The sequence below is a fragment of the Bombyx mori genome, chromosome 4 (assembly GCF_030269925.1).
Source record: "Bombyx mori chromosome 4, ASM3026992v2".
NCBI lineage: Eukaryota > Metazoa > Arthropoda > Insecta > Lepidoptera > Bombycidae > Bombyx > Bombyx mori.
In genome coordinates, this window is record NC_085110.1 from 6,647,816 (window position 1) to 6,673,714 (window position 25,899).

The following is a 25,899-nucleotide window of genomic DNA, read 5'->3' on the forward strand; positions in this document are numbered from 1 at the left end:
TTTTTTAAACGACTAAATATATCGTTCTGTATAAGTCAGCCAATTAAAATATCGAATCGAATATACATATACATATTTTGTAATGCTTTTGCAGATGAACACGTTTTCGATCAAAAAGCTGAGTAAGTTTTTAAATCTCGGATCCTTCGTAATAGTATTTGCGAAGTTGATAAGAAAACTCAGACGGTCCGGTCTAGACAGTTAAGTACACCGATGTCTACGGTGAAATCGGTGTACTGGATGAAGACGTCTTGTGTATAAACGTATAAGCGTATCGTATAAGCCAGTTATTGTTCGCGTGCAAAACGAGAATTACGTCAAGGCATGCGCAAAATTAAAGATTTTACACCATCTCATTATTCTTTTAACTATTTAATTACTTTTTTTTTAAAGGGATTTTATGACCTGGTAACTAAGACCTTTAGGTCATGTCTTATTTTAATTGATATTCTTATCTTTATGAAAAATTATAATATGGAGTGAAATGAAATGAAGATGATTAATTTGAGACATTAATCAACCGGGAAAAAAATTAAATGACATGAGATGAGATGATACGGGATGAAATATAATCTAGTAAAATGGTGGTCATTTACTGAGATTTTTTCAGTGGACTTTTTGGAGGAACCCAAGAAGCTACGTCCAACGGCTTTGTTTCATTTTCCCACATTTGTGCACTTTCACAGATTTTAAACAGTTAATAAACCACCGTTATTACACATTTAAACCTGAAGTAACACTAAATAGACAAAATAAAACATATCACACAACTTCACTCCTCGCGTTCCCACCAAAAAGTCCTATTTAATTGTTTTATCCGTGGTTAACCTGTTAAAATATGTGTAAACTAACTATTCAGAAAACCTAAATTATTCTCAGGTTATGTGATAATATACTAATTCTATATATTTTTTATATGGATACTCAATCTAGATCATTTGCAATTCTATCGATCACCGTCGCCTGTATATGTCATTGAAGAGTTTTTTTGGCCTTGAGAATTTTTTAATACTGATTTGTCAGGCGCAAGTCCGAAAGCAGGTACTTAAAGGTTCATGTTGTTTTTTTTTTCATATCTATTTTAAATTCAAAAAATGGCATTATGCTCTTGTCTATATATTAAATGATGAAACGTGTTGTTGGTTTTAGCTTCCTCGTTTTGTAGTGAACGATAATAGCCAAAAAATCTTGTTAGTGTGTATTATATAGACAAATTGCATTTTATATTTCCTTGCTAGGAAGAACCGCTTATGTTCTTAATTTATTAAGATCTGGAAACAGTAACGATATGTTTATGAGTAGCAATTTGAATGATTACATTATGTAATTTTTTTTAGAAACATTTTAAAATATCGTCGATATATTAAGATTTTTTTGGTAAAAGGAACGAAACACACACACGCACGCGCACACATTCATACACACACACACCCGCACACACACACACACACACACACACACACCCGCACACACACGCACTCACGCACACACACCCGCACACACACGCACTCACGCACACACACACACACACGCACGCACGCACACACACACGCACACACACACGCATGCACGCACGACACGCACTCACGCATGCACGCACGTACGCACACACGCACACAAATTATTATGCCAGACTATTTGAGCCACTTTTAGATGTGGAAAAATGTGAACACAATTTTGCTGTCACTGCTGCTGGCGCAAAATACAACAGAGCATACTTGCTTCACAGAAACATTTAAAATTTTGTATCAAAAAAATTCAAACGTTGTGTTATTTCACGTAAAACGCCAAAAAACATATCATATTATCTTCGCGCTTCGTGTAAACACTTTACGACAACACGTATACAACATAAACTTGTTTTTGGCCCGACGTACGAAGACGTGATACATAGGTAGAGATAGGTTCATAACGTCTGTATCTATTTTTATCTCACAGTTTTTTCTATGAATAGCTTTAATAGGTGTTCCCGATTCTCTAATGACCTAATAATGTATTTATAAAATTATAAATTATCACGTTTGAAGTCGTCGTGGCCTAAAGGATAAGACGTCCGGTGCACTCGTATCTAGCGATGCACCGGTGTTCGAATCCCGCAGGCGGGTACCAATTTTTCTAATGTAATACGTAGGTACTTAACAAATGTTCACGATTGACTTCCACGGTGAAGGAGTAACATCGTGTAATAAAAATCAAACCCGCAAAATTATAATTTGCGTAATTACTGGTGGTAGGACCTCTTGTGAGTCCGCACGTGTAGGTACCACAACCCTGCCTATTTCTGCCGTGAAGCAGTAATGCGTTTCGGTTTAAAGGGTGGGGCAGCCGTTGTAACTATACTGAGACTTTAGAACTTATATCTCAAGGTGGGTGGCGCATTTACGTTGTAGATGTCTATGGGCTCCAGTATCCACTTAACACCAGGTGGGCTGTGAGCTCGTCCATCCATATAAGCAATAAAGAAAAAACGTTACTTATTTGTTGACGGTACGTACATAACATAAAACATGTATGTATGTGAAAGGAGAATGGCTGAAAGAAATTTATATTTTTGATACGGAATATGTGCCAATCAATATATGTGATTTATTATCTGTATCGTTGATTTTGGATAGTACAGAACATTCTCCATCATTCATGTTAATCTTTCAAAGCATTCTTGCTTATGAAAACAAATGCGTCTCCTATGAAAGAGGCAAGTAGCATTAGGAATAGTTACAAATATATTCGCTGTCATTAATCCTTTTTCAATAACCAAATCAAATAAATTTTTTTTTATTCAACATAAATGAAAATGCACACTTGTTGAACGTCAAAACGTAGAGCCGTAACGTAGAGCCCCGTATGTACCCTCATAGCATAAATAACCTTCCAACAGATGATTCTCTTCCAGTGATGTCGTACTTAGCTTACTTTTCTTTCATGTGTATCCACGTTAATGCGTTCATCAACTGTGTGCTTAGTGCGAGTTATTTAACGTTCTCGATAGCGTCAAAGTTAACTCAAATTTGTATGGAGTTGAAACGTTTTCCTACGTTTGCCGCTAGGGGCGCTGTTCCAACTGCATACAAATTTAAGTACGTTAAAAAACTCGCACTAAGCACACTGACTTCACGTATAGTGTGGACTCATGAATAGGAATTGCCTCAAAGCTTTGTTATTCCAATTTTACTTTTTGCGAGCAAAATAAACACGTTGATATTATGTATGTGGTAAAAAGTGAGGCTCTGCCAGTGTTTTGAATTGAAATGTGCATGTAATCCCGTCGATTTCAGTCTTCTTAGAGTTATTGTGCATACCCCTCGAACTTCTTGGAGCTTCGTTCTTACTTCAGAAGCTACAGTTCGTGTTATGTACACGACAGATTTTGTTACTAGTCATGTTTGGGCCCATATGTTGGTATGCGTGCCTAATTTCTCTAGCCCTCCCAATTAAGGTAAACAGCCCTAGCAACTAGAATGGCGTTTAGATCTGGAATTTTCAGTTTATTTGTAGTAAATAGTTCACACTCAACACGACTAATAAGACAAACCGGTGAAGGCAAAAATTTAAACAAAAGCTAAATACAAATTAAAATTGAAAACTTGGTTAAAGGTTTCGCAATAAAACGAAAGCAGCTTAAAAAATAATATCTAAACTTTTCTCATACCTAGTATTTATCAAAAATGTTTGTGGTCAGTACATACGACAATAATTTCCCCAGGACATATTAATTTTGCGTTCCGCTATATTTGTCCTGGAAATTTATTATAATAAAATCGTTAACTTTTAATGTAAATGTTTTTATGGTTTGTGCGCCTACAAAGGCTAAACATTGAATTAAATTGAATGGAATTATGTTTTTGACTTTTTCATTGAAATTACCTTGATCTGTATTCATAACATTTATTATTGGTTTTTTTACAGTTGGAATTTATTAATACAATAGCACGAATGAAACCCGCTGGAAATATCATAAAATGTTTAATACGGCCCTAAATCAATTTCAAATAAACTCGCACTTCGGATAGTAAATTATAACTTAATTTGATATTATTGACGATAACTATTATAGTTTGGTTTTGATCGATCTTTCAATTAATAATAACGTTAATGGCTAATCTGAATTCAATCAGTATTAATGTAGGTCCTGGAAGTTTTAATGAGCCTTCGACAGAAACCCGAATGATTTAAAACCAAAGTGAGTAAGATTTAGGGCTTGCGTCAGATGTCTCCGTTCGAGTGATTCATGGACAAAAATTTTACTACGCAGTACATGGAGGCTTCAAAACAATATTGGACGGCGTAATACAAAAAGGATTCACTATCGTTTTTGACGAGGATGACTTGAATCAATATGAATAACTTCATTCAATTAACATTGGAATCACCGATCGTCTCGGTTTGATACCGTCGCGTGAAAAAGTGCTCGTAGATATTTTACGAGACAATTAATTAAGGTTTCGATTCAGCTGAAAGACTTTTTTGATTGTAGTGTATTCCGATATGTGTTGATAACTAACTCTTAAATAAAAAGTTTTTTATAATTATTTGTTAAAGGTTTTTTCGGTACGCAAAATCGTTTCACCTTGATAATTTACAATACAAACAAAATTATGTATACGGTACGTGTAATCATGTTAAATATGCTCATTATTTCTGATTTAGTGTTTATTATCTGTAAATTATCTGACATATGCTGCTGATTTTATGATAAACTAGCGACCCGCCCTCGCTTCGCTTCGGAAACTGTAATTTATTATTGATTTCTCCACTATTTAATGGATGTTATTATACATATAAACCTTCCTCTTCAATCACTCTATCTATTAAAAAAAACCGCATCAAAATCCGTTGCGTAGTTTTAAAGATTTAAGCATACATAGGGACAGACAGATATAGGGACAGAAAAAGCGACTTTGTTTTATACTATGTAGTGATATTAAGTGACTGATAGCATTTCAAAATTTTTTATTAGTCAATGTATTGTTAATAAAGTTGTACAGTAACAAACTACAAAGCCGATAGAAAATTCTCGTGAAATCGATCAGCAATCGTTAAACGAAGATTTTGTGTACGCCTTCTAATCGAATTCAAGGTATAAAGAAGAACGTGGCTATCAATTCGGAGAGCATATTATTGTAGCGTATTTTTATTTGTACAGAATGAATGACAAACATTTACACAGCCAAGTGTCAACTGAGTTTATAGAATAAGGGTCATCACTACCCTTCAAATGAACGTTTGGAACGGATGGATTATCGATAGCATCGCCTGACGGTGAGTGGTTACTGTTGATCATAGGCCATCAGCAGTGCATATCAAAGACAAGCCGCTGCCTACTGGAAAATAAACTAAGCGTTTTATGTGACTCTTGAGAAACCAGATGGATAGTTTAGGGTACTAGAACAGGTGGTTAATAGCTCGATATTGGTCATTTTCTGTGATATGTAACCGGGTAGACTATTATTGTACAAGGACCTCTTGTTGTTGTTGTTGTTGTTATAGTCCTAGGGTACCCCGTTGGTACACAGGGCCCTCACAAGTTGTCTTCACTTGACCTTGTCCTGTCCTTTCTACTTGACATCACTCCAGGTCACGTCGTCAGTCCTCATTTCGCTCTCCACGGTGCCTAGTCAAGTGTGTACAGTGCGATCAGGTCTTAAGGACCTCTCACGAACCAATTATATCCATCAAACATCAACATAAAGATATCAAAGAAACGTGAACATTAAAATATAAAAAGCGAAATCAAAAAGACGAGAGTAAAATAAATTATCAAGCAGCGGTGGTCTTGCGGAACAAACATGCCGAATGTTCGCGTGATTTACGTAATCACGTCATTATATACAATTTGTATCCTGATTATGTTGAACTTAAGATCTCTACGATTACTTGTATATAAAACATGTATGCGAATTTTACGTATTTATAACATACTAGACGATGACCGAGCTTTGCTCGGTTTTTTTTTTTGATAACGCCATCTTGTTTTGTTTTTAAAGCGGTTAGTTGCCCTCAATTAAGAAAAATAGTATTATTATTCACCAATAGATGTCGGGAAGAGTTGATTATTGAAAACGCGAATAAAACAACATTTTCTGAAAATAAATCGTAGCTAGATCGATTTATCGCCCCCGAAATCCCCGGTATACTAAATTTTATGAAAATCGTTGGAGCCGTTTCCGAGATTCAGATTATGTACATATATATTAATGTACAAGAATTGCTCGTTTAAAGGTATAAGATTCTTAGGGCTTTTCGGATACGTAGACATAATTAAAACTACTATTATTTTCAATTACAATATTTTCGACATTTCGAATAACTTACCGACGACTAATATGTTTTAGAATGTAAAAGTATCTTTATTTAAATTTGGTATACAATATTTTTTTGGTTAGCACAAACATTTGGTTGATTGTTTCCAAGCTCGTGTAGATGTTGATAGATAGACCGTCGTGTTTATAAGTAAATCATAGCCGATATTAATTTTACGTATAAAACATTTACACATATTAATCTTAAAAAATAACATATCTGAAGCTCCTTGTGAGCAAAACTTTAATATTTAGATACTCGTAAATTTCCCGTCCCTGCCCATTAAAGTTTATTAAGTGAGGCTTTATGACGGAGTGAGAGGAAACGAGTTATTACATTGCAATTGAAGAAACATGGGTGTCGTGTTTCAAAGCGGGAGACGGCATTTGCATGACAAGGGCTTGGCTCTGGCTTATCACCAGGAGAGTCGTGAGCTTGTTGAAATTTACGGCAACAATAGAGATAGGGGGTCCATTAGTCCATAGGGGGTTGCGTCATTTAGCTTTATAGTACTTTTTAACAAACGAATCATATTATAATTAAAAAAGATTACTGAACCCTCGCTGTATCATTAATTTTTAATCACTAAACGACAAACTATTGTTTTAGTTGTGAAGGCTGCAAAGGGTTCTTCAAGAGGACAGTCAGGAAGGATCTCACATACGCGTGCCGGGAGGACAAGAATTGTATAATAGATAAACGCCAGCGGAATCGTTGCCAGTACTGCCGATACCAGAAGTGTCTCGCTTGCGGCATGAAGAGGGAGGCTGTGCAAGAGGAGAGACAGCGAGCCGCGAGGGGTACAGAAGACGCTCATCCCAGCAGCTCTGTACAGGTCAGTTGTGCATTTGTTACATCACTAATTGATTACTGCTAGTGCTACATCATTAGTGTTTTTTAACCCCCACTGAATTTCTCGTCGGATCTTCTCAGTGGGTCGCGATTCCGATCCGGTGGTAGATTCTTCCGCGAAGCACTGCTCTTGCTAGGGCCAGTGTTAGCAACACTCCCGGTTTGAGCCCCGTGAGCTCACCTACTAGTTCGTTAAATCTGGAACAACTCCTCAAGGTTACTAGAATAGGTAGAAAAAAAAATGTGTTTTCAGATTTTCAGAAGAATAGGTTCTATGTATATCTATAAATAAAGATACATCTTTTTGCTCGATACAAATTGAATTTTAAAGTAATAAATGGGCAGTTCTTCTGAAAATTAACTATAAATATACTTTGTTTTGATGAACTGGCTTAAGGTTTCATCTGTCTATAAAAGATCAAAGACCTTCAACATCACGAGGAGAATCAAATTATCACGTCATGAAAACTGATAGGTACCGTTTGATCTAAAATTAATAAGTATTGATAATACGCGCCTAACTTGACTTCGCTTAATATTTATCAGTATCAAATATCTCAGCGTGTCAATAGATTATTTCATTATTTCTCACGTACCTTCTGCGTATAAATTTATCCTTGAATATATCTCGAGGAGAATAAAATTCATAAGCTTATTCATAGCTATGATGTGATGTTTTGCGTCATGTCATCAAATGAATTTGATAAAACACATAGCACATATTGAAGCGTATTGCAAGCTTGCTGAGAAATCTTATTTTCTTAAGCATTCAGTTACATTCTACACAAGATTAAAAGCACTTTTAGGGTTTTAATCTCTTGTATATTTTACTCAGTTCTTACTGGTGGTAGGACGTCTCGTGACTCCGCACGGGCAGGTATTACCACCCTGCCTATTTCTGCCGTGAAGGAGTGACGCGTTTCAGTTTGAAGGGTGGGGCAGCCGTTGTAACCATACTGAGAGACCTTAGAACTCATATCTCCAAAATGGGTGGCGCATTTACGTTGTAGATGTCTGTGGGCTCCAGTAACCACTTAACACCAGGTGGGCTGTGAGCTCGTCCATCTATGTTAGCAATAAAAATAAAATAAAAAGTCAAAAAATTACTAGAAATTTTTTGATAACTCTACAAGGGCTCGGGTCCCTCTTATTCTAAAAAATTAACCCAAAGATAAACTAACAAATTTTGATATTATAGTTTTTTCTATGTTTAAAAGAGCAACATAGATAAATTCGCGCGTCAAACATTAAATATGTAATTACAAAACACCTACATCGTAAATATAAAAATGTAAAATGAAGCGTTGGAAGTTATAAAATGATAAAAATAGTCGTTAAATGTGATTTTATTTGTATTAATATGACAGTAAGAGTGGTGTGCTGTTAATGAATGCTACGATAGGACCCTAGAGTAAAAGTTTCAATTTTAAATGAAAGGTTCCGACTCAACGATTTTAATAGCTCTTCAAAGGGATATCCGCCCCACTTTCAGGACAAAAAGCCACTCAAGAGATTCCCTTCGATAATGTGTACAAAACATTTGCGATCCAAAAACTGCTAGAACCATAGAACTCAAAGTCGTTTAACTGTATAATGTTTTACATAATAGTATAATAAATTATAAATTTTTTGAAACCCAAAAATGGAGTAATGGATATAATTTTTAGGCACTTGTGATTTTAGTAAATTAAAATATCGTGAAACATGAATGTTAAACGCGTTTTCTTTTTCACGACTGGTAATACTCGTAGTCTTGTGCGAATATACCTTTGCTACAAAAAATAAGAATCAAATGTTTATAATCTACATGTGAATCACAAATTGATCGATCGGACACTACTGCTCAGGTTATATTTTACTTATACGCAGCTCTAATAGTACCTATATGTTTTGTCGCGACCTTCATTTGTATAAAGCGGTGCTTACAATTAATTATAACTTGAGGTGGATCTATCGACTTGCGGGTGGCAGAAATCGCAACGAACACCAAGGCGGCAGTACATGTCAGAAATATAGTGCGTAATAAATTAGAATTGAATAGTAATGAGAATAATAGGTTATGGTTCCTATACAGCGATCGTGAAGGATAGAATGCTACTAAGATGAAAATTATAGATCCACTGATACAAGAGAAAAATATTGTTCCTCTCAAATGTATACATCGACTTAAATGATTGCATAAAAGGTCCTATCCTTTTATTTTATTGCTTAGATGGGTGGACGAGCTCGCAGCCCACCTGGTGTGTTAAGTGGTTACTGGAGCCCATAGACATCTACAACGTAAATGCGTCACCCATAAGTTAACATAAGTTCTTAGGTTAATCAAACAAAAGACATCGTAGTAAAACAGAGCCTAAGTTTTTTTTTACTTTTAAAACTGTATAGCACTGATATCTCAGACACTTCACATTCACATAGTCTTGTCTTTCGCTAGCGATTATTAAAATGGACAACTTAGTGACACAACTCGCCTTACTTTTTCCATACCACAACTCGTTTACAATTAGTGTTTGAATTAGGCATATCCTCAATAAATTTTATACAATGAACACATCACCCAATCGATCAGAATCCAATAAAGCGATGTTGGACGAAATTAATTAAAACTGCTCGCAACTATAAATAACTTTTCCAATGACGCGCCGCAAAACAGATTTCTTTGTTTATTGCTCGACTATCGATCTGGTTTCGTTGGGCTTGTTTGTCAAACGTGACGGTTAGTGCTTGTTTTATATTTGCGTTATAATAGCCTATTCGAAGTTCAAATTGTTAAATAGCCCTAAGTTATCATATGCCTCATTCATTCATAATAATATGTTATTCATACAATTCACTCATCATTTATCTATAGTTGTATTCCCACCTTATTTTCTTACCTAGGGGAGTGATCTGAGGAATTGTTCGAGATGATACCGGCATCTCGTTTTTACCATCGCACCGGAGTAGAGTTCATCCATTCTACCTGGAGCCACTGCGGTCATCCACAGTGCGTTACCAGAGATCTTTTTTGCCACGTACCATCCGGCTATGGAATGAGCTCCCCTCCACGGTGTTTCCCGAGCGCTATGACATGTCCTTCTTCAAACGAGGCTTGTGGAGAGTATTAAGCGGTAGGCAGCGGCTCGGCTCTGCCCCTGGCATTGCTGAAGTCCATGGGCGACGGTAACCACTCACCATCAGGTGAGCCGTGCGCTCGTCTGCCTACAAGGGCAATAAAAAAAAATACAAAATAAAACCTAACTTCTTTTTTTTATCCTCCTAATTCCAACATGAAAGCTATTGCGATTTGTATTCCGTTATTTTGCCGAATAGCAATCAGGCGTTCCAGTCTGAAGGGTTGATTATCTCCTGACTGAGAATTAATATCCGAGTCGGCCCAATATCCCAAGGTTGGCAGCGACGTTAAGTTGTAATATCTTTTGGTTCCGATTACCGTTTGACATCGGAAGGGCCGTGAGCTTGTCTGCTCATCTATGCTAATGATAAAAAAATCGCGTAATCTCCGTCGTATTGCGAGAATTCAAACCGGTTTGACTTCGTAATTGCAATGCGGTTTGTAAAATAAATGTATCTGTCTGTCTTCTTCAGTCATTTTATTGTTTAAAATATGTCTGTCTTAAAATATGCTGCTGTAATTCTATTCTGTGCTAACTTGAATACTCTATGCCATTTAAATTCTTTTGCACTGAGTCTGGTGTTTTTAAATTTTTATTATAGCATTCTCGGAATCACTGATGCACAACGTTTTGGAGTAACAAGATTAAAATTTTTGTTTTAATGCTCGTAATCTAATCTACACGCAAATAAAGGATTATTTGCGGAATGTACTAGAAAAATTGAAGATGATCAATCAAAAATAAAAATTATCCGTAAATCCGTACAGGAGCTATCGATCGAGCGGCTGCTGGAATTGGAGGCGTTAGTTGCGGATTCAGCTGAGGAGTTACAGATCCTACGCGTCGGTCCCGAAAGCGGCGTGCCGGCCAAGTACCGAGCTCCCGTTTCGAGTCTTTGTCAAATAGGTAAGCTAAGAACTATTCTTAAACCACAACCAATTGATGTTTTTTAATTAAAACTTTTTTTAGTACTCGTGTGTCAAGGTGCACTGTGATGACATTCGTTTTTTTATTTTTTTTATTGTCTTTGTAGTTAGATGACCGACGATGAAGTAGCCCGTAGATGTCAGTAATGTCACCATTAAGTTGTCGCCTACTGCGTTGCATGATCTCTAAGGGTCGATTCGACCAAACAAGAGTAAATCTTATTCTTAGAATAACTCGTCAGTTAATCGAGAGTAAATCAATTTTACGTTTTACCATCTACAATTCTAAGAATAGTGGGCCTATTCGGGAATTGTTACTATACCGCCGTTGCGCATGGAATAACGGAGCTATTCCTAGAATAAAGTAATGGCGTCAGTCAGTCCAACATCTGATTTCTTGACACTTGAAACTTGACAATTCCCTCAAACAAACAACAAATAAAAATAATACGTTTGACAGCTGGATATCTTTCACAACAGCTACTTTTTCACACTAAAATACGGCAAAATCGAGTTGACGAATTGTATGCTCTTGCACTATGCCGTTGAACAACAACATTTATTTGCCGGATTTTATTTTTGTTCACCATTCACTCTGCTATTCGCGTATTGTTATTCCTAGCGCAAGTATACGTGGAAAAACGACTATGGATTTACTCGAGATTAAAATCATGGAATAGGTTATTCCTCGTATAGTTACTCGAGTATAAATTTAAGTTTGGTCGAATCCACCCTAAATGATTTTTATCTATTCAATTACAAACTAACATTTTAAACTCTTCTTCAGCTATTTTGGGAGTATGGACTATAAATTTGGAGTTTCGAGCATGGTGTAAACTGAATTGAAGTTAAATTACAAATTCATCGAATTGTTAATAATAATACCGTATAAAACGCACCTTTACAAAGATAAATATCGCGTATTAAGCAAAATGTCGCTTATACACGTAGTCTTTCACTCCTCTATGTAATTTAAAGTAAATAAGTTGTATCAAGTTTTTCAAACTAGTTACGAAATAATGCGAATTGAGGTTAAAAGCGGTGTGTGCAAAAAAGTAAGTTTTCATGACAAACCTTCACTATCTTGTATAAAGTAGTTCAATTTAGATTGGCTAGACGTATTAACTGCTCAACTCGCTACGAATTATTATAGAAATATGACTTCAAAAAACCTTTATTTTAATTTGAAATTTGGTAAGCTTTAAATTTTATGACTGCAAATACTCACATCTATCTTTGTGCGTATTTTTCTAGTTGAAGTGTTTTAATGTAATGTTAATATTTTCGAGACGGAAAATCTAATTAAGTGAATTGTTTAAAGTTCTTCTTGATCCTAAGATACAACTAGGAGACATTGTTAAAAAAATATTATCGTATAAAACCGAACTACCGCAGAATATTGGATTTTAGTACCCATTAAATTTTGATATCCATATGCTGATAATCGATTTTAGATACAAAATTGGTTGAATTTCAATTTAAAAAAAAACAGTACGTGAATAAACCAGTTCTCTTTCATAAGACATGTATCCTAGACCGAATGCATTGCCTATTTACGCATTAAGTTTTTTTGTGTTTATTGGCTGTATTACGACGTACAGAAGCAATTCGATCAACATTTTAGGTACTCATTAAAATTTGTCCGTTTTGGAATTTAGAACGCTATTCGTGATTTGACGTCGGATATTCCTTTGACTTTCCTTCTTGGATGTTATGTTTGTGTTGATTTGTTTACTGTTTCGTTTTCGATTTAAATGATTAGATCAACTATAAATACTAAAGTGTCTTTCAAAAAACAAACGGCCGTCTGGTGTAGTGGTAAGTGACATGGTCACTACACAAGGGGGTCGCGGGTTCGAATCCCGCCAAGGGAAGATATTTGTATGATAAATATAAATGTCTTTCCAGGGTTATGGGTGTATATTAAATATATGTATGTGTATAATAAAAATATTATATTTATTTCCGTTATCTGGTACTTGTAACACAAGTTCTTTACGAACTTAGCACGGGACCAGTTAACGTGGCGTGATTGTTTATGTATTTATATTTATAAAAAAAAAAACCTCAGACTGTCTACTGATATCCCGTCGGATATTCTCAGTGGGTCGAAATTCCGATGCGATGGTAGATTCTGCGAAGCACCGCTCTTGCTAGGGTAGTGTTAGCAAATTCGCCAGGCTGAGTCCTGTGACCTCGCCTACTCGCTCGTTGAACCTGGCATAACCCTTCGAGGTTACTAGGATAAGTAGGCAAAAGACTGTCCGTCCGTCTAGGCATCCAAATTACAATGCCTTATTACGTATTATCTAAACGTGGTCTTTCTTTTTAACAAGGTAGCATTTATTTTCTATTCAAAATAAAGCCTTTCTGTAAAAGTATTAAGTAACTAAAATAATAATAAATACAATTGCCATATACAGTTTAGACGAAAAATTTATTTACCTACAATCTAATATATAAAATTCTCGTGTCACAGTTTTCGTTGCCATACTCCTCCGAAACGGCTTGACCGATTTTGATGAAATTTTTTGTGCTTACCCGGTATCTATAAGAATCGGCCAACATCTATTTTTCATCCCCCTAAATGTTAGGGGTAGTCCACCGCTAATTTTTTTTTTTTAATTTTTAGACAAAATTTTTAATTTCTATTTTTTTATGATAGAACATACAAAAATACATACAATCCTCAATTTTCACCTTTCTACGATCAACCCTTATTTTTTATTTGCTAATTACAAACTTTAAAAATTTTTGCGAGAATTTTGTTTTTATTTTGTCATGACGTAGAATAAAAAAATTCATATTACTCTGAAATTTTCACCCCTCTACGATCAACCCCTATTTTTTATTTGTTAATTATAAACTTTAATTTTTTTGGCAAGATTTTCATTTTTATTTTTATTTTGTCATGAATAAAATAAAAACTCTGATGATACTCTAAATTTTTCATCCCTCTATGATCAACCCCTATTTTTTATTTGTTAATTATAAACTTTAATTTTTTTGTGCAAGTTTTTATTTTGTTTTGTCATGACTTAAAATAAAAAAAAACATATTACTCTCAATTTTCACTCTTATACGATCAACCCCTATTTTTCCATCCTGATTAATATTTTTTTTATTCTATGCACAGATCCGCAATAAGGTTGCAAGATGGCAATCAAATATTATAATTGTAGTACGATAAATTCTTATTCAGAGTTTATAATTTCAAGTTCCTTTAATAATGATTTTTTTTAAATTGAATTTGTTCTCCCGCCCTCGCCGATCGACTACTGATCAACTATCAATCGATCAGCTATCCCCGCCAGGAGTCACCACTCATCCAGCAAACATCACGTAGTAGGGATGAGGACGAAGCCGGTCTCCTGTCTTACTTTTTCTTTTTAAGAGATTTTATGACCTGATAACTGAGACCTTTAAGTCATGTCTTATTTTAATTTATATATTATTCATATTTTTATGAAAAATGATATTATGGAGTGAAATGAAATGAAGATGATTAATTTGAGACACTAATCAACTGGGTTGAAATTAAATAAAATGAATTGAGATGATATGGGATGAAATATAATCTTAGTAAAATGGTGGTTATTTACTAAGATTTTTTCAGTGGACTTTTTGGAAGATCCCGAAAAGTTACGTCCAGCGGCTTTGTTTCATTTTCCCACATTTGTGCACTTTCACAGATAATAGACAGTTAATAAACCACCATTATTACACATTTAACCCCGAAGAAACACTAAATAGACAAAATAAAACAAATCACACAACTTCACTCCTCGCGTTCCCGCCTAAAAGTCTCCTGTCTTACTCACTATACATCATAGATTATACACTTAATATATTTGAGAGCTATACAATACTATACATTTTTCAGCCATGTTTTTTTGGTTTTATTTGTGTATCAATAGTATGTTCAGTAGGTCTGGGAATCAGCTACTGTCTATTTTTCATACCCCTAAGTGAAAAGGGTTGTCCACCCCAAACATTTATTTTTTATTTTAATTTTTTGGATATATTTTTTTTGTTTATAATGAGGTATTATGTGGTTAAATGAGGTTTTTTTTCTACAGTAGAATTTTCTTAGAAATATTATTTAAGGCAACACAACGTTTGCCGGGACAGCTAGTTATATATACATATATGAAAACTGGTTTAGTATTCATGACGACGACATACTTTTCGATAACGGTGGAAGGGAATATTATGAGTTCGCATAAATAGATAGGTACCAAACATTTTATTCAATTTCGACGCTAATAAGTCGTTGGCGTCGGCATCGCGCTTTGGAGGTTAAGTGATTTTAGGATGGGATATGTTACTTATGACATACATCTACATCATATCTCAACTTGGCGGTCGGTTTTCCCGTTATAATGTCCTTGTGCTCCAGTAAATACTTAATATTAAGTAGGCATTGGTCTTTTCTGCTCAAAAACAGCAATATAAAGAAAGTACCATATTATATAAGTGACTAAGCTGTACATTGTGTGTAAGGTACAGCTTTGTATATTGCGACGTCATGAACAAATTGATCGCAATTTTCAATGTTTTCTGATTGACGGAGATTTTGTGGAGAATATTCCGCATGCGTACAGAGTTGCCACACAAGAGAAGGTGAAATACCTACATATACATATATTGCGTACCTGCCTTTTCTAATAAATAGTCCTTACAGATTCAATAGTAGTGTTAACAGATCGGCTGTTAACACTACTATTAGATGTTTGTAACTCTAGAACTAGGAGTGGGCACTGGAACCCTGGTAACCGTACTGGAAAGTAATGTTAAATAAAAAAGTAAAATAAGTAATTACAAAAAAAAAGTAATGCACGTAAAACCTAAGTCCATGACATCAACCCGTTGAGTTTCTCATCGGATCTTCTCAGCAGGTCGCCATTCCGATCCAGTAGTAGATGCTTACGCTAAGCAGCTGCCCTCGAGCTGTTAGGTCTCCTTCGGACGTGCTCGGGTAGCTGTTAGCAAATCCCACCATCCCTTCTGACTGAGCCTGCGCTCGCTTACCTGAGCTGATGAAACTGGACGGACCCTCGGGCCACGAGTAATCGTTTCAAAAAACAAATTTTGTAATAAATCAATCATTGAAATATTATATACTTCTGTCGATAAAATTGTCTACAAGAAAATAAAAGTGATATTTTTCATATAAGTATTTTACTAGACGATGACCGAGCTTCGCTCGTTTTTTTTTTTTTTTGATAACGCCATCTTGTTGTGTCTTTAAAGGGGTTAGTTGCCCTCAATTAAGAAAAATAGTATTATTATTCGCCAATAGATGTCGGGAAGAGTCATAAAGTTGATTATCGATAAAGTTGATTATTGAATACACGAATAAAACAATATTTTCTGAAAATAAATCGTAGCTAGATCGATTTATCGCCCCCCGAAATCCTGTGTATACTAAATTTTATGAAAATCGTTGGAGCCGCTTTCGAGATTCAGATTATATATATATACAAGAATTGCTCGTTTAAAGGTATAAGATAACACTTACCAATTAGTTCCGAAAGATATTCGTTTTAAATATTACAGTTTTTAGACACTTTAAATTCGCGACGCCGCCGCGCCGATTCGAATCGTATGATGCATGAATATATAAAAGTTTTTGCTCGTCCAAAATCTAAAACAAGGACTCATAAAAATATTGTGGAAAAGTTTCATGCTGAATAAAGATTTAAATGTTAATCTTGAATTTTATTGTGCAAGGATAGCCAGATATTGTATTTCATAACTTTGTGCAATTAATTTTGAGCAAATAGAAAGACGCAGAAATCTTTCCATGACCTCGGGAGATAAATATGTATAGAGAGATTTGAGAACGATTGATTCAGTATTATTTTTTTCTCATTTATGTGGATAACACCATGATTTTTTATTATTATTATTTTATAGACGAACATGCCTTTGGACGGGGGTGATTATTTAACACGGTCCTATATATATAAAGTTTGTTTTTCCTCCCTCAAAGTAACGTATTGACAAGCGTATACCTTATCACAATATTATTCGTAAAATAAGCATAAAAGGTCTTGTTAATATGATATTATTTCATTTTGCATAAACTATTTCAACAATGAATTCTTTAAGACTCTTAATTACCCATGCCGTTCAAAGCAAACTTTAGAAGTATTTGGATATGCAAATTTAATTACAGTTAAAACGAGACATTATATTTTAACTAGAACAATTATTTTAGTTAGCTTTTGAATTTATTACGAGTGAACCTAAGTATTACAATTTAATTTCTCAATTTCAAGAATTTAAGATATTTTTTATTTTTTCCCCCACCTATTCGTTGGTAGCTTAAGGGGCTACTCCAACATCCCGCGGACGGGGTTTCGGATTCACTCATGGTATGCAACCATATAATAGAAAACCGTTAATTTATGAAATAAATGTAAATCATGTCTTATATATTGTGACTGTGATATAACCTGCGTTGTTCATAATATGAAAATGCGAATAAGTGTTTGTTTCTCCTTTGACTTAACAAAAGTGGAACGGACCGACACAATAAGAAGACAATGGGGTTGGCCGGTTAAAGCTTTTCTCAGATGTCGCCAGCGTAGCTTGTTCCCTTGTCACAGAGAGCCGCCATTTTGTGTGTTTTGCGTTCGTGATATTTCGGAATTTTGTGACTTTGATACGGTTCTTATTACTTTCTAAGTAGTGCTAAACAGTTTTACAACATGTATTCCAACTGGATAGTTAAAGAATTAAAGGAGGAGTTGAGAAAACGTGATGCATCTTGACGAGGAAAAAAAGTGGATTTTGTCGAAAGGTACAATGTTGATGTTTTATTTTAACTTAGAAAACTTCTCTCAAACTGTTTCCGGTAGCTATTATAATAATAATATTAAATTGTGTACCTTAGGAATCTTATTCCTTGTAGTATGTGCAAAAAGAATTGCTCATATTACACACATTACCTACCAACTAATGTATTATTTTACTTTTTTCAGATTAGAGCTATATGACCAAAATTTTTATTTTGAAACAAAATGAAAAAAATTTCTAGCAAAATATGCTAATATATATGATTTGCTAGTGGAGCCATGTGGCATTTTCATTAGCCAAGAGCGCCCATATCTTGCTGCATTTCCTGATGGTGTGTTGGGCGAAGAAACTATAATTGAAGTGAAATGTCCATACGGTAGCAGAAAACATGAAATAATTATAACAACGGTGCCTTACTTAGAACAATGTAACGGGATATTGTCTCTAAAAAAACCTGCCCATATTATTATCAAATCCAAGGGCAGTTATACTGCTCAGGCAAAACATACTGCAACTTGGTCATTTACACCTACAAGGACATCAAAGTGATTTATGTTGAAAAAGACAATCATTTTATAAATAATATGTTAAATAAATTAGATATCTTTTATGAAAATATTTTCAAAGCATTGTATGAAAAATATCTGTATGATAACTATACACACTTGTCGAAATAAAAAATCAGGAATATTTTTAATTATTTTTATTGACAATTCCTTTTCTAAAATTACATAACATTACACATATGAAATTAATCGTTCTATGTGAACCCTCTGACTAGCTAATTTTTGATCTATCTTTAACTGAACACCTGGGATTTGTGATTTACCTTTTAAAAAAGATGGGTTTATACTAATTCCTTTCGAGGCAAACAGATCCTGTACATTAAAACCTCTGTCTGCCATAATACTATCTCCAGAATCACAAATCTGCAGCAGCTTACTTCGTTCTACTATCTGTCGATCACTTGCAGAACCAGCGTAGCCGTTTGAAACATATGATAATAATCCCCCTGGTGAAGCTCCTACCAAAATTTTCAAGGTATTTTTATGTTTATAAGAACTAAATGACGCTTTTTGAGCATCAGGTTGACTAGGCTTCTGTATGCCTATTTCAGTCCCATCTATAATCACCCTTGTGGAGGGATAATGTGTTCTAAAACAATTAGGCATATAATAATTTACTAAGCTGCGGCTAGGCCCAATGTCAATTAGGCTCTAGATATCACTGACAAAATTAATCCATGTTACAACAAAATTAGACACTTCAGTTTTACTTACACCGAAAATTTTACTTCATTCAAAATCTGTTGTGTTTCTTCTAAGCTTAATTAGTAACATTAAAAATTGATCTTCTATTGATATGCCGACCACTCTACTCCAGCGATACCTTATGTCATTTGACATTGGCAAAAGTGTGATTAAAACTAATGAAAACTTAGATGCTGTTTCCAACCCGGTGCAGTATTGCACTGTCTCATAGTCTGCAAGTAATAGCTCTGTAGAGAACAATCTTAATATATTGGATGTTTGAGTTCCAATAGTAGTATGATGCCTTGTAATTGTTTCATCTATACTAGAGTTATTATTTTCTATTAGAATTTCTTGAGAGACATTTGAATCAAAATGCACATTGCTGTGTTCTTCAAGGGGTACTATATCTTCACAGAATTGGGAAGTGTTGGGCAGGCTAAAAAGCTGTTTTTTAAGTTTACGAGTTTGTAACTTTTGTTCTCTACTTTTTGTTTCTTCAGAAACTGGTTTCATATTCCATGAAAATATAGATGGTACAGCACCTTTCTTCAGATATTAATGATAATGTTTGACACCTACAACACAAAGAAAAACATTTAAATATACTATCACAAGGAAACCTGACCATAGTTTCAAAATATTTGTTATTACAATGGATGCAGCGATTTAGATAGAACTTTCAATAGTAACAGCTGATAATGAACAACAGCTCATGAGGAATGTGTTTCCTTCAGTCTGATTTTGTGTTTGTTAAAAGGTTCCTTACAGCATAAATCTACTTGCAAAATATGTTAGCAACTAATAGTGTGCCTAACTAATTATTATTGGATTTTTTTAATAAGAGAACAAAGATGTGTGCTACACCTAGTCATGCATTATAAATATTTGACAGAAAGAAGCATACCTGTGTATTTACTAATGTTTTCATAGTCAGATTCCACAAAGTGTTTACGACATAACCTCGAACTTTTTGTGGGAGTACTTTTTCACGTCAAATGGCCTTTAACCACAGTCTTCCAATTTTCTTGTCCTTCGGGAATTGATGTTCTCCAATTTCTGAGCATATTGGCACAAAACAACGCGTTATTGTGCTTAAAATAATTTTTAATCAAAAATTCCAATACAAATATTGAATGTTATGGGAACAATGCACACCAGCGCCACTTTGACAGTTGCCAACCCCATTAAAACCACAACTTATTCGAAACCGCCTTCTGTGAGTCCACCATCTCGCAGAAGGAGGCGGCGCCGGGCGGCGGAACGAGATGGGGAGAGCTCTTTCCTTTCCGCACCGATCCGTCGCTATCGAGCCGTGGTCCGGAGGAGACAGTCCCCCCGGCGAAGGTCACGGGGCGACTTGAGGAGGCTGAGGCTGCGCGGCGCGCTACCAGCACCCTAACGCCCTGCCAAGGACAAATAAAAAGAGCAACCGGTTGGCGGTGTATCGCGTCCAGACCCGGCAGGCTGGTTCTGGTTCAGCGGGGTATTCCGGGACACCAGCGGCACTGTCTGGGCGGACCGACGGGGTGCCGCACCGAGACGGCTGACGTTTTTCAGAGCCTTCGTTTTGCCTCGAAGGCTCCGTCGGCCGGGCGTCCTTGGGGTGAACTGCGCTGTCTGGTTGAAATGTTGGCCGCGGTAACCCCCTTACCTTATCCGGGTTCTGACCTCGGAGAGGACGCTTGGGCGAAGAGTGCAGGGGAGTCGTTTAGTGGGTAGGCTCCTAAAAACATTCTTGGGCTTGCGGTTCGCAGTCGTTGACCAGCCCACATACCCCGCGCGCCCCCTAGAAGCAGGGACCTAGTAGGAGGTTCGACCCTCGGCCCGAAAAAAAAGGCGCTGCAGAAATTGGTGAAAGTAAACAGAAAGTTTTTTTTTTTATGATAAAATATTGAAATGCTTTTATCTCACTACCAAAATATGTTTTTATTACAGATAACATATCTGTCGTTGTGAATCATTCGGTTGAGACATGTCCTTCTTGTATTGTTTTTTTGTGTAATACATTCAGTATCCTCGTGGCTTTTTTTTCCTTATTGAATTTCTGAGTATTATAAACGAGAAGGATGCAATCCATAAATATTTTCTGCATCAGTTTTTTGTGGGTAATCGATTATAAAACTTGTGTAAAAAATCGTAGAATAACCTTATTCTTTGTACATTAAGATTCTATTTAGATTGCCTACTTATTTGACCTAATAATTTAATCGCAATAAGACGAAACATTTATTTATGTGGCACTCTGTACCTTATTAAACCATGTACTTAGCAGCTCGCGAGACTCGATTGCGAGTACAAAATAAAAATCGATGTCGGAATTTAGCTACATACCATTGTGTAGAATACATTAATATTATAAATTCAGTTTTCCTTTGAACAAGAAAATCGATATGTCCCCTCCAATGGTGGTTGTATTAATAGAATAAAGTGTTTTAAAATCGATAACTCGTATACTGCTTCGTTCAATTTGTACATTTGAAAATGGATAGGGTTCATTTGCCTTGGAAGGCAGATACTGGACACTTGATGTTGAGGGGTTACCAAGCACATGGACTTTGACAGTGGCAGTAGTTGACCCTACGGCTTATGATTCTTTTTGCAGTATTAGTGGCAGACTGTGTTTTTTGTCAGCACGCATGCTGTCATGACAGTCCATGACACGTATACTAAACAATATTAAAAAAGTACCTATCCAATATTATTCATTATTAACAGAGAAAATCGCGACATGGGGTGGACATGGGTGGATATTTGGCTAAACTGTAGGATGAATCTAGTTTTTTATCACAGGCCTAGGCTTAAATAAAACTAGCTTTTGCCCGCGACTTCGTCCGCGTGGAATAGTTCACAAATAATGCTTTATTTTAGAACAAATTTGGTTAGCATAAAAAACGTTATAGTGAGTCAACCTTAAGATATAAACATATGTTGTCGCGGAATTTTTTTTAGATCTTTTAAAGGGAAACAATTTTGTCCTAAATAATTTTAGCGAAAGTTTAACCGTTTCTACAGCGCACGCAGCGGAAGCTCTCAAAAGGGAAAAAATCCGATTTTGAAACATTCTTTATTGATGCTCCGCTTGTATTGGTCTTAGCGTGTTTTATTATGTTATATAGCCTATAAGCCTTCCTCGATAAATGGGCTATCTAACACGGAAATAATTTTTGAAATCGGACCAGTAGTTCCAGAGGTTAGCGCGTTCAAACAAACAAACTCTTCAGCTTTATAATATTAGTATAGATATACTACATGATATACATGTATAGATCTACATGTCCTTCTTCAAACGAGGCTTGTGGAGAGTATTAAGTGGTAGGCAGCGGCTTGGCTCTGCCCCTGGCATTGCTGAAGTCCATGGGCGACGGTAACCACTCACCATCAGGTGGGCCGTATGCTCGTATGCCTACAAGGGCAATAAAAAAAAAACTAGCTGCTTCGTTGGGTTTCGCACGCACGGTTAAGGAAAAATGTCAATATAGTGATTCCAAACAAATAAAATAGAAGAAACATGATTTTCCACGATTAATTCGCGTCGAACACGACTTATTTGAGTTGAAATTAAGACGAAACCTACGAATGTTTTCAGGCAACAAACAGATAGCCGCTCTCATTGTTTGGGCGCGTGACATTCCACACTTCGGGCAGCTAGAAATCGACGATCAGATCCTTCTAATCAAGGGCTCCTGGAACGAACTGCTGCTGTTCGCTATCGCATGGCGGTCTATGGAGGTTCGTATATCATCATCATCATCATCATCATGGTGGTAGGACCTCTTGTGAGTCCGCCCGGGTAGGTACCACCGCCCTACCTATTTCTGCCGTGAAGCAGTGATGCGTTTCGGTTTGAAGGGTGGGGCAGCCGCTGTAACTATACTGAGACCTTAGAACTTATGTCTCAAGGTGGGTGGCGCATTTGCGTTGTAGATGTCTATGGGCTCCAGTAACCACTTAACACGAAGTGGGTTGTGAGCTCGTCCATCCAAAAAAATCATCAGCCCACAGTCGTCCACTGGTGGACATAGGCCTCTCCTAATCCACACCACTGAGCCCGGTTTTCAGCTCTCCTCATCATTCGTATATACACGAATTAAATTATTTGGTCTGTACTTAATTTTATATATTCGATTGACATTGCCCTAGAAAAAGTCTAAAGTATAAAATATAATTTGGTGCATTCATATAAATGTTTCCTTAAAACGATCGTGATATCTATGTAACGTTAGAACCAAGCACTCCAATATCGATAAACATTCGTGATGTTCTTCAATCTAGCTAAGTTTTTTTCCGCTCGCCACAAAATTTCCATCCACTACGGACTTTCAGAAAATGAAAACATACTGGCGAGTTTCTAAGTGCGATACCGCTATGCTCTTTTCGAGTATTGCTTCAAAAAGCAAGTATCCATTTTTCGAATTCGCACGAAACTACATGATACTGTTGGCAACATAACAAATATCTATCTATATATATATAAAAATGAATTGCTGTTCGTTAGTCTCGCTAAAACTCGAGAACGGCTGGACCGATTTGGCTAATTTTGGTCTTAAATTATTTGTGGAAGTCCAGAGAAGGTTTAAAAGGTAGATAAATATGAAAATTCTCGGAATGAAATAAAAATAACAATTTTATTTTTACTTTGATGTGTCCCCCGTCGGACAGATTCCTTTTATTTGTTTTAAGTTTATTTTATACAAAAGCTTAGGTCTTTTATTTATCGATTGAGGCACTATGAAGTCTGCCAGGTCAGCTAGTAATAATATATATTTTGTTTTGATTTAAAATAATAAAGTTATTTCTGTCTGATTATAATATACTAGTTTAAAAATGGACTGCGTAATTAAATATTTTAATTTTTTTAACACTTAATATTCCTGTTCAGAATTGCATAGCTGTCTAACAACTAACAAGGAACACGAGATTGGCAATGATGCACAAAGTTCTCACCTTTTATTTTATTTATTATTAAGGATAAGGGCTAAGGACACGGGTCAATTGTTCAGTTCTGATACAAAGATATTTACTTTGTTATTAATAAATATGGTGTAAGTTAGGTAAGAGGATTTTAGTTGTGTTTATTTAAATTCAAATCTTTATATTACCTATTTATTTTAATTTGAATGTCATTGAATATGCTTATGCTAATAAGCCACCACTAGTATCGGTTCAAAAAAAAAGACCCATTCCATATTTAATTACATTAAATATTAAATTATATAACATAAAATATGTATTATATCAAATGAGTCGTCTATTATCAAAGGTGGCAATCTGTGCATTTGGACAAAAAAAATTTATTGATATTTCAATACAGATTGATTTGAATATAATCGTCTCCTTCAAAGAATACGGTTCAAAACCTGCATTAAATAAAGGTTAATACTTAACCTGTTATTTATCTAAGATGTCGTTCAGAAGAGTTTTGTGACTGCCAATGGAATACAAAGTCAATAATTCGTTTTTCTGATTTACCAATAATTATCCAAAAGTCACATTGCCGGCTTTGATACTAGTCGACTCAAATATGAAAAGTAAAAACAAGAAAATACAGTTTTCTTCTCGGTTCGTTAACCTATTCCTTATATCTGTTTAATAATTATTATCGTGGTTTAGATATTTATAATACAGAAATTGTAATCCCCACGAAAAAAAAATGACATAAAAATAATACATAAAATAATTAAAGTTTTGATGAGTTAGTGATCATGCTTGAATTTAGATCACTGGGTGAAGACTAGATACAATATTATTGTAAACTAGCTGACCTGGCAGACTTCGTAGTGCCTCAATCGATAAATAAAAGACCTAAACTTTTGTGTAAAATAAATATAAAACAAATAAAGGAATCCGTCCGACGGGGGACACATTAAAGGAAAAACAAAATTGTTATTTTTATATTTAATTCCGAGAACTTTCATATTTATCTACCTTTTAAACCTTCTCTGGACTTCCACAAATAATTCAAGACCAAAATTAGCCAAATCGGTCCAGCCGTTCTCGAGTTTTAGCGAGACTAACGAACAGCAATTTATCTTTGTAACTAAATGTGGATTGTATTTGGTATTAGCGTCAACAGTTCGATTTTCTTAATTGAACTCATTGAGTTTACTCCATTCAAATAGTTAAAGAAGTTTTTTTTCTATACTAATATTATAAAGAGGAAAGATTTGTTTGTTTCGAATAGGCTCCGAAACTACTGGACCGATTTGAAAAATTATTTTTCCATTAGAAGCCGACACTGTTCCTTAATAAACATAGGCTACTTTTTTTTATTTTTTTTTTTTTTTTGTTTCATGTGTGTTTTAATGTTTCCGAAGCGAAGCGAGGGCGGGTCGCTAGTGTCATGATATTTTTCAAAATTTTTTAACTTTAAATGGCTCTCCTGTGAAGCTTTTCGCCCCTCTATATTAATTAGTTAAGTTAGCTAATTAAGTTCATCTGGATATATCACTAATAATAATAATAAAGGAACAGATAAAACCTATTTTATTTTTTGTAATTGACTTAATTAATTAATCTAATTTGAGGTATGGCAATCGGCTGCTTACAAACCCATTGTCAGGGCTCACTTAAGGTTCAAGTTCTTAAGATTCGGTTAATTTGATAGTTGATATTTGCTGATTTTATCTCTTCTTATTTTTCCGTATTGAC

At 35.3% G+C, this 25,899-nt stretch overlaps 1 protein-coding gene and 1 long non-coding RNA gene across 15 annotated transcripts in view; one reads left to right on the forward strand and one right to left on the reverse strand.

Moving 5' to 3' along the window:
- USP (RXR type hormone receptor) overlaps window positions 1-25,899 on the forward strand; it is a 64,402-nt gene that overhangs the window by 29,189 nt on the left and 9,314 nt on the right. For all 14 annotated transcript variants that reach the window (XM_012692863.3, XM_012692856.4, XM_012692855.4 and 11 more), the window contains 3 exon segments: window positions 6,910-7,135; window positions 11,036-11,174; window positions 22,838-22,980. In XM_012692863.3, coding sequence (XP_012548317.1) covers window positions 6,910-7,135; window positions 11,036-11,174; window positions 22,838-22,980 — 508 coding nt within the window.
- LOC134198750 (uncharacterized) lies at window positions 18,687-20,491 on the reverse strand. Its single transcript, XR_009972919.1, has 2 exons — window positions 20,156-20,491; window positions 18,687-19,826 (listed from the first exon to the last, which is right to left on the reverse strand). It is a non-coding gene; the product is annotated as an uncharacterized LOC134198750 (long non-coding RNA).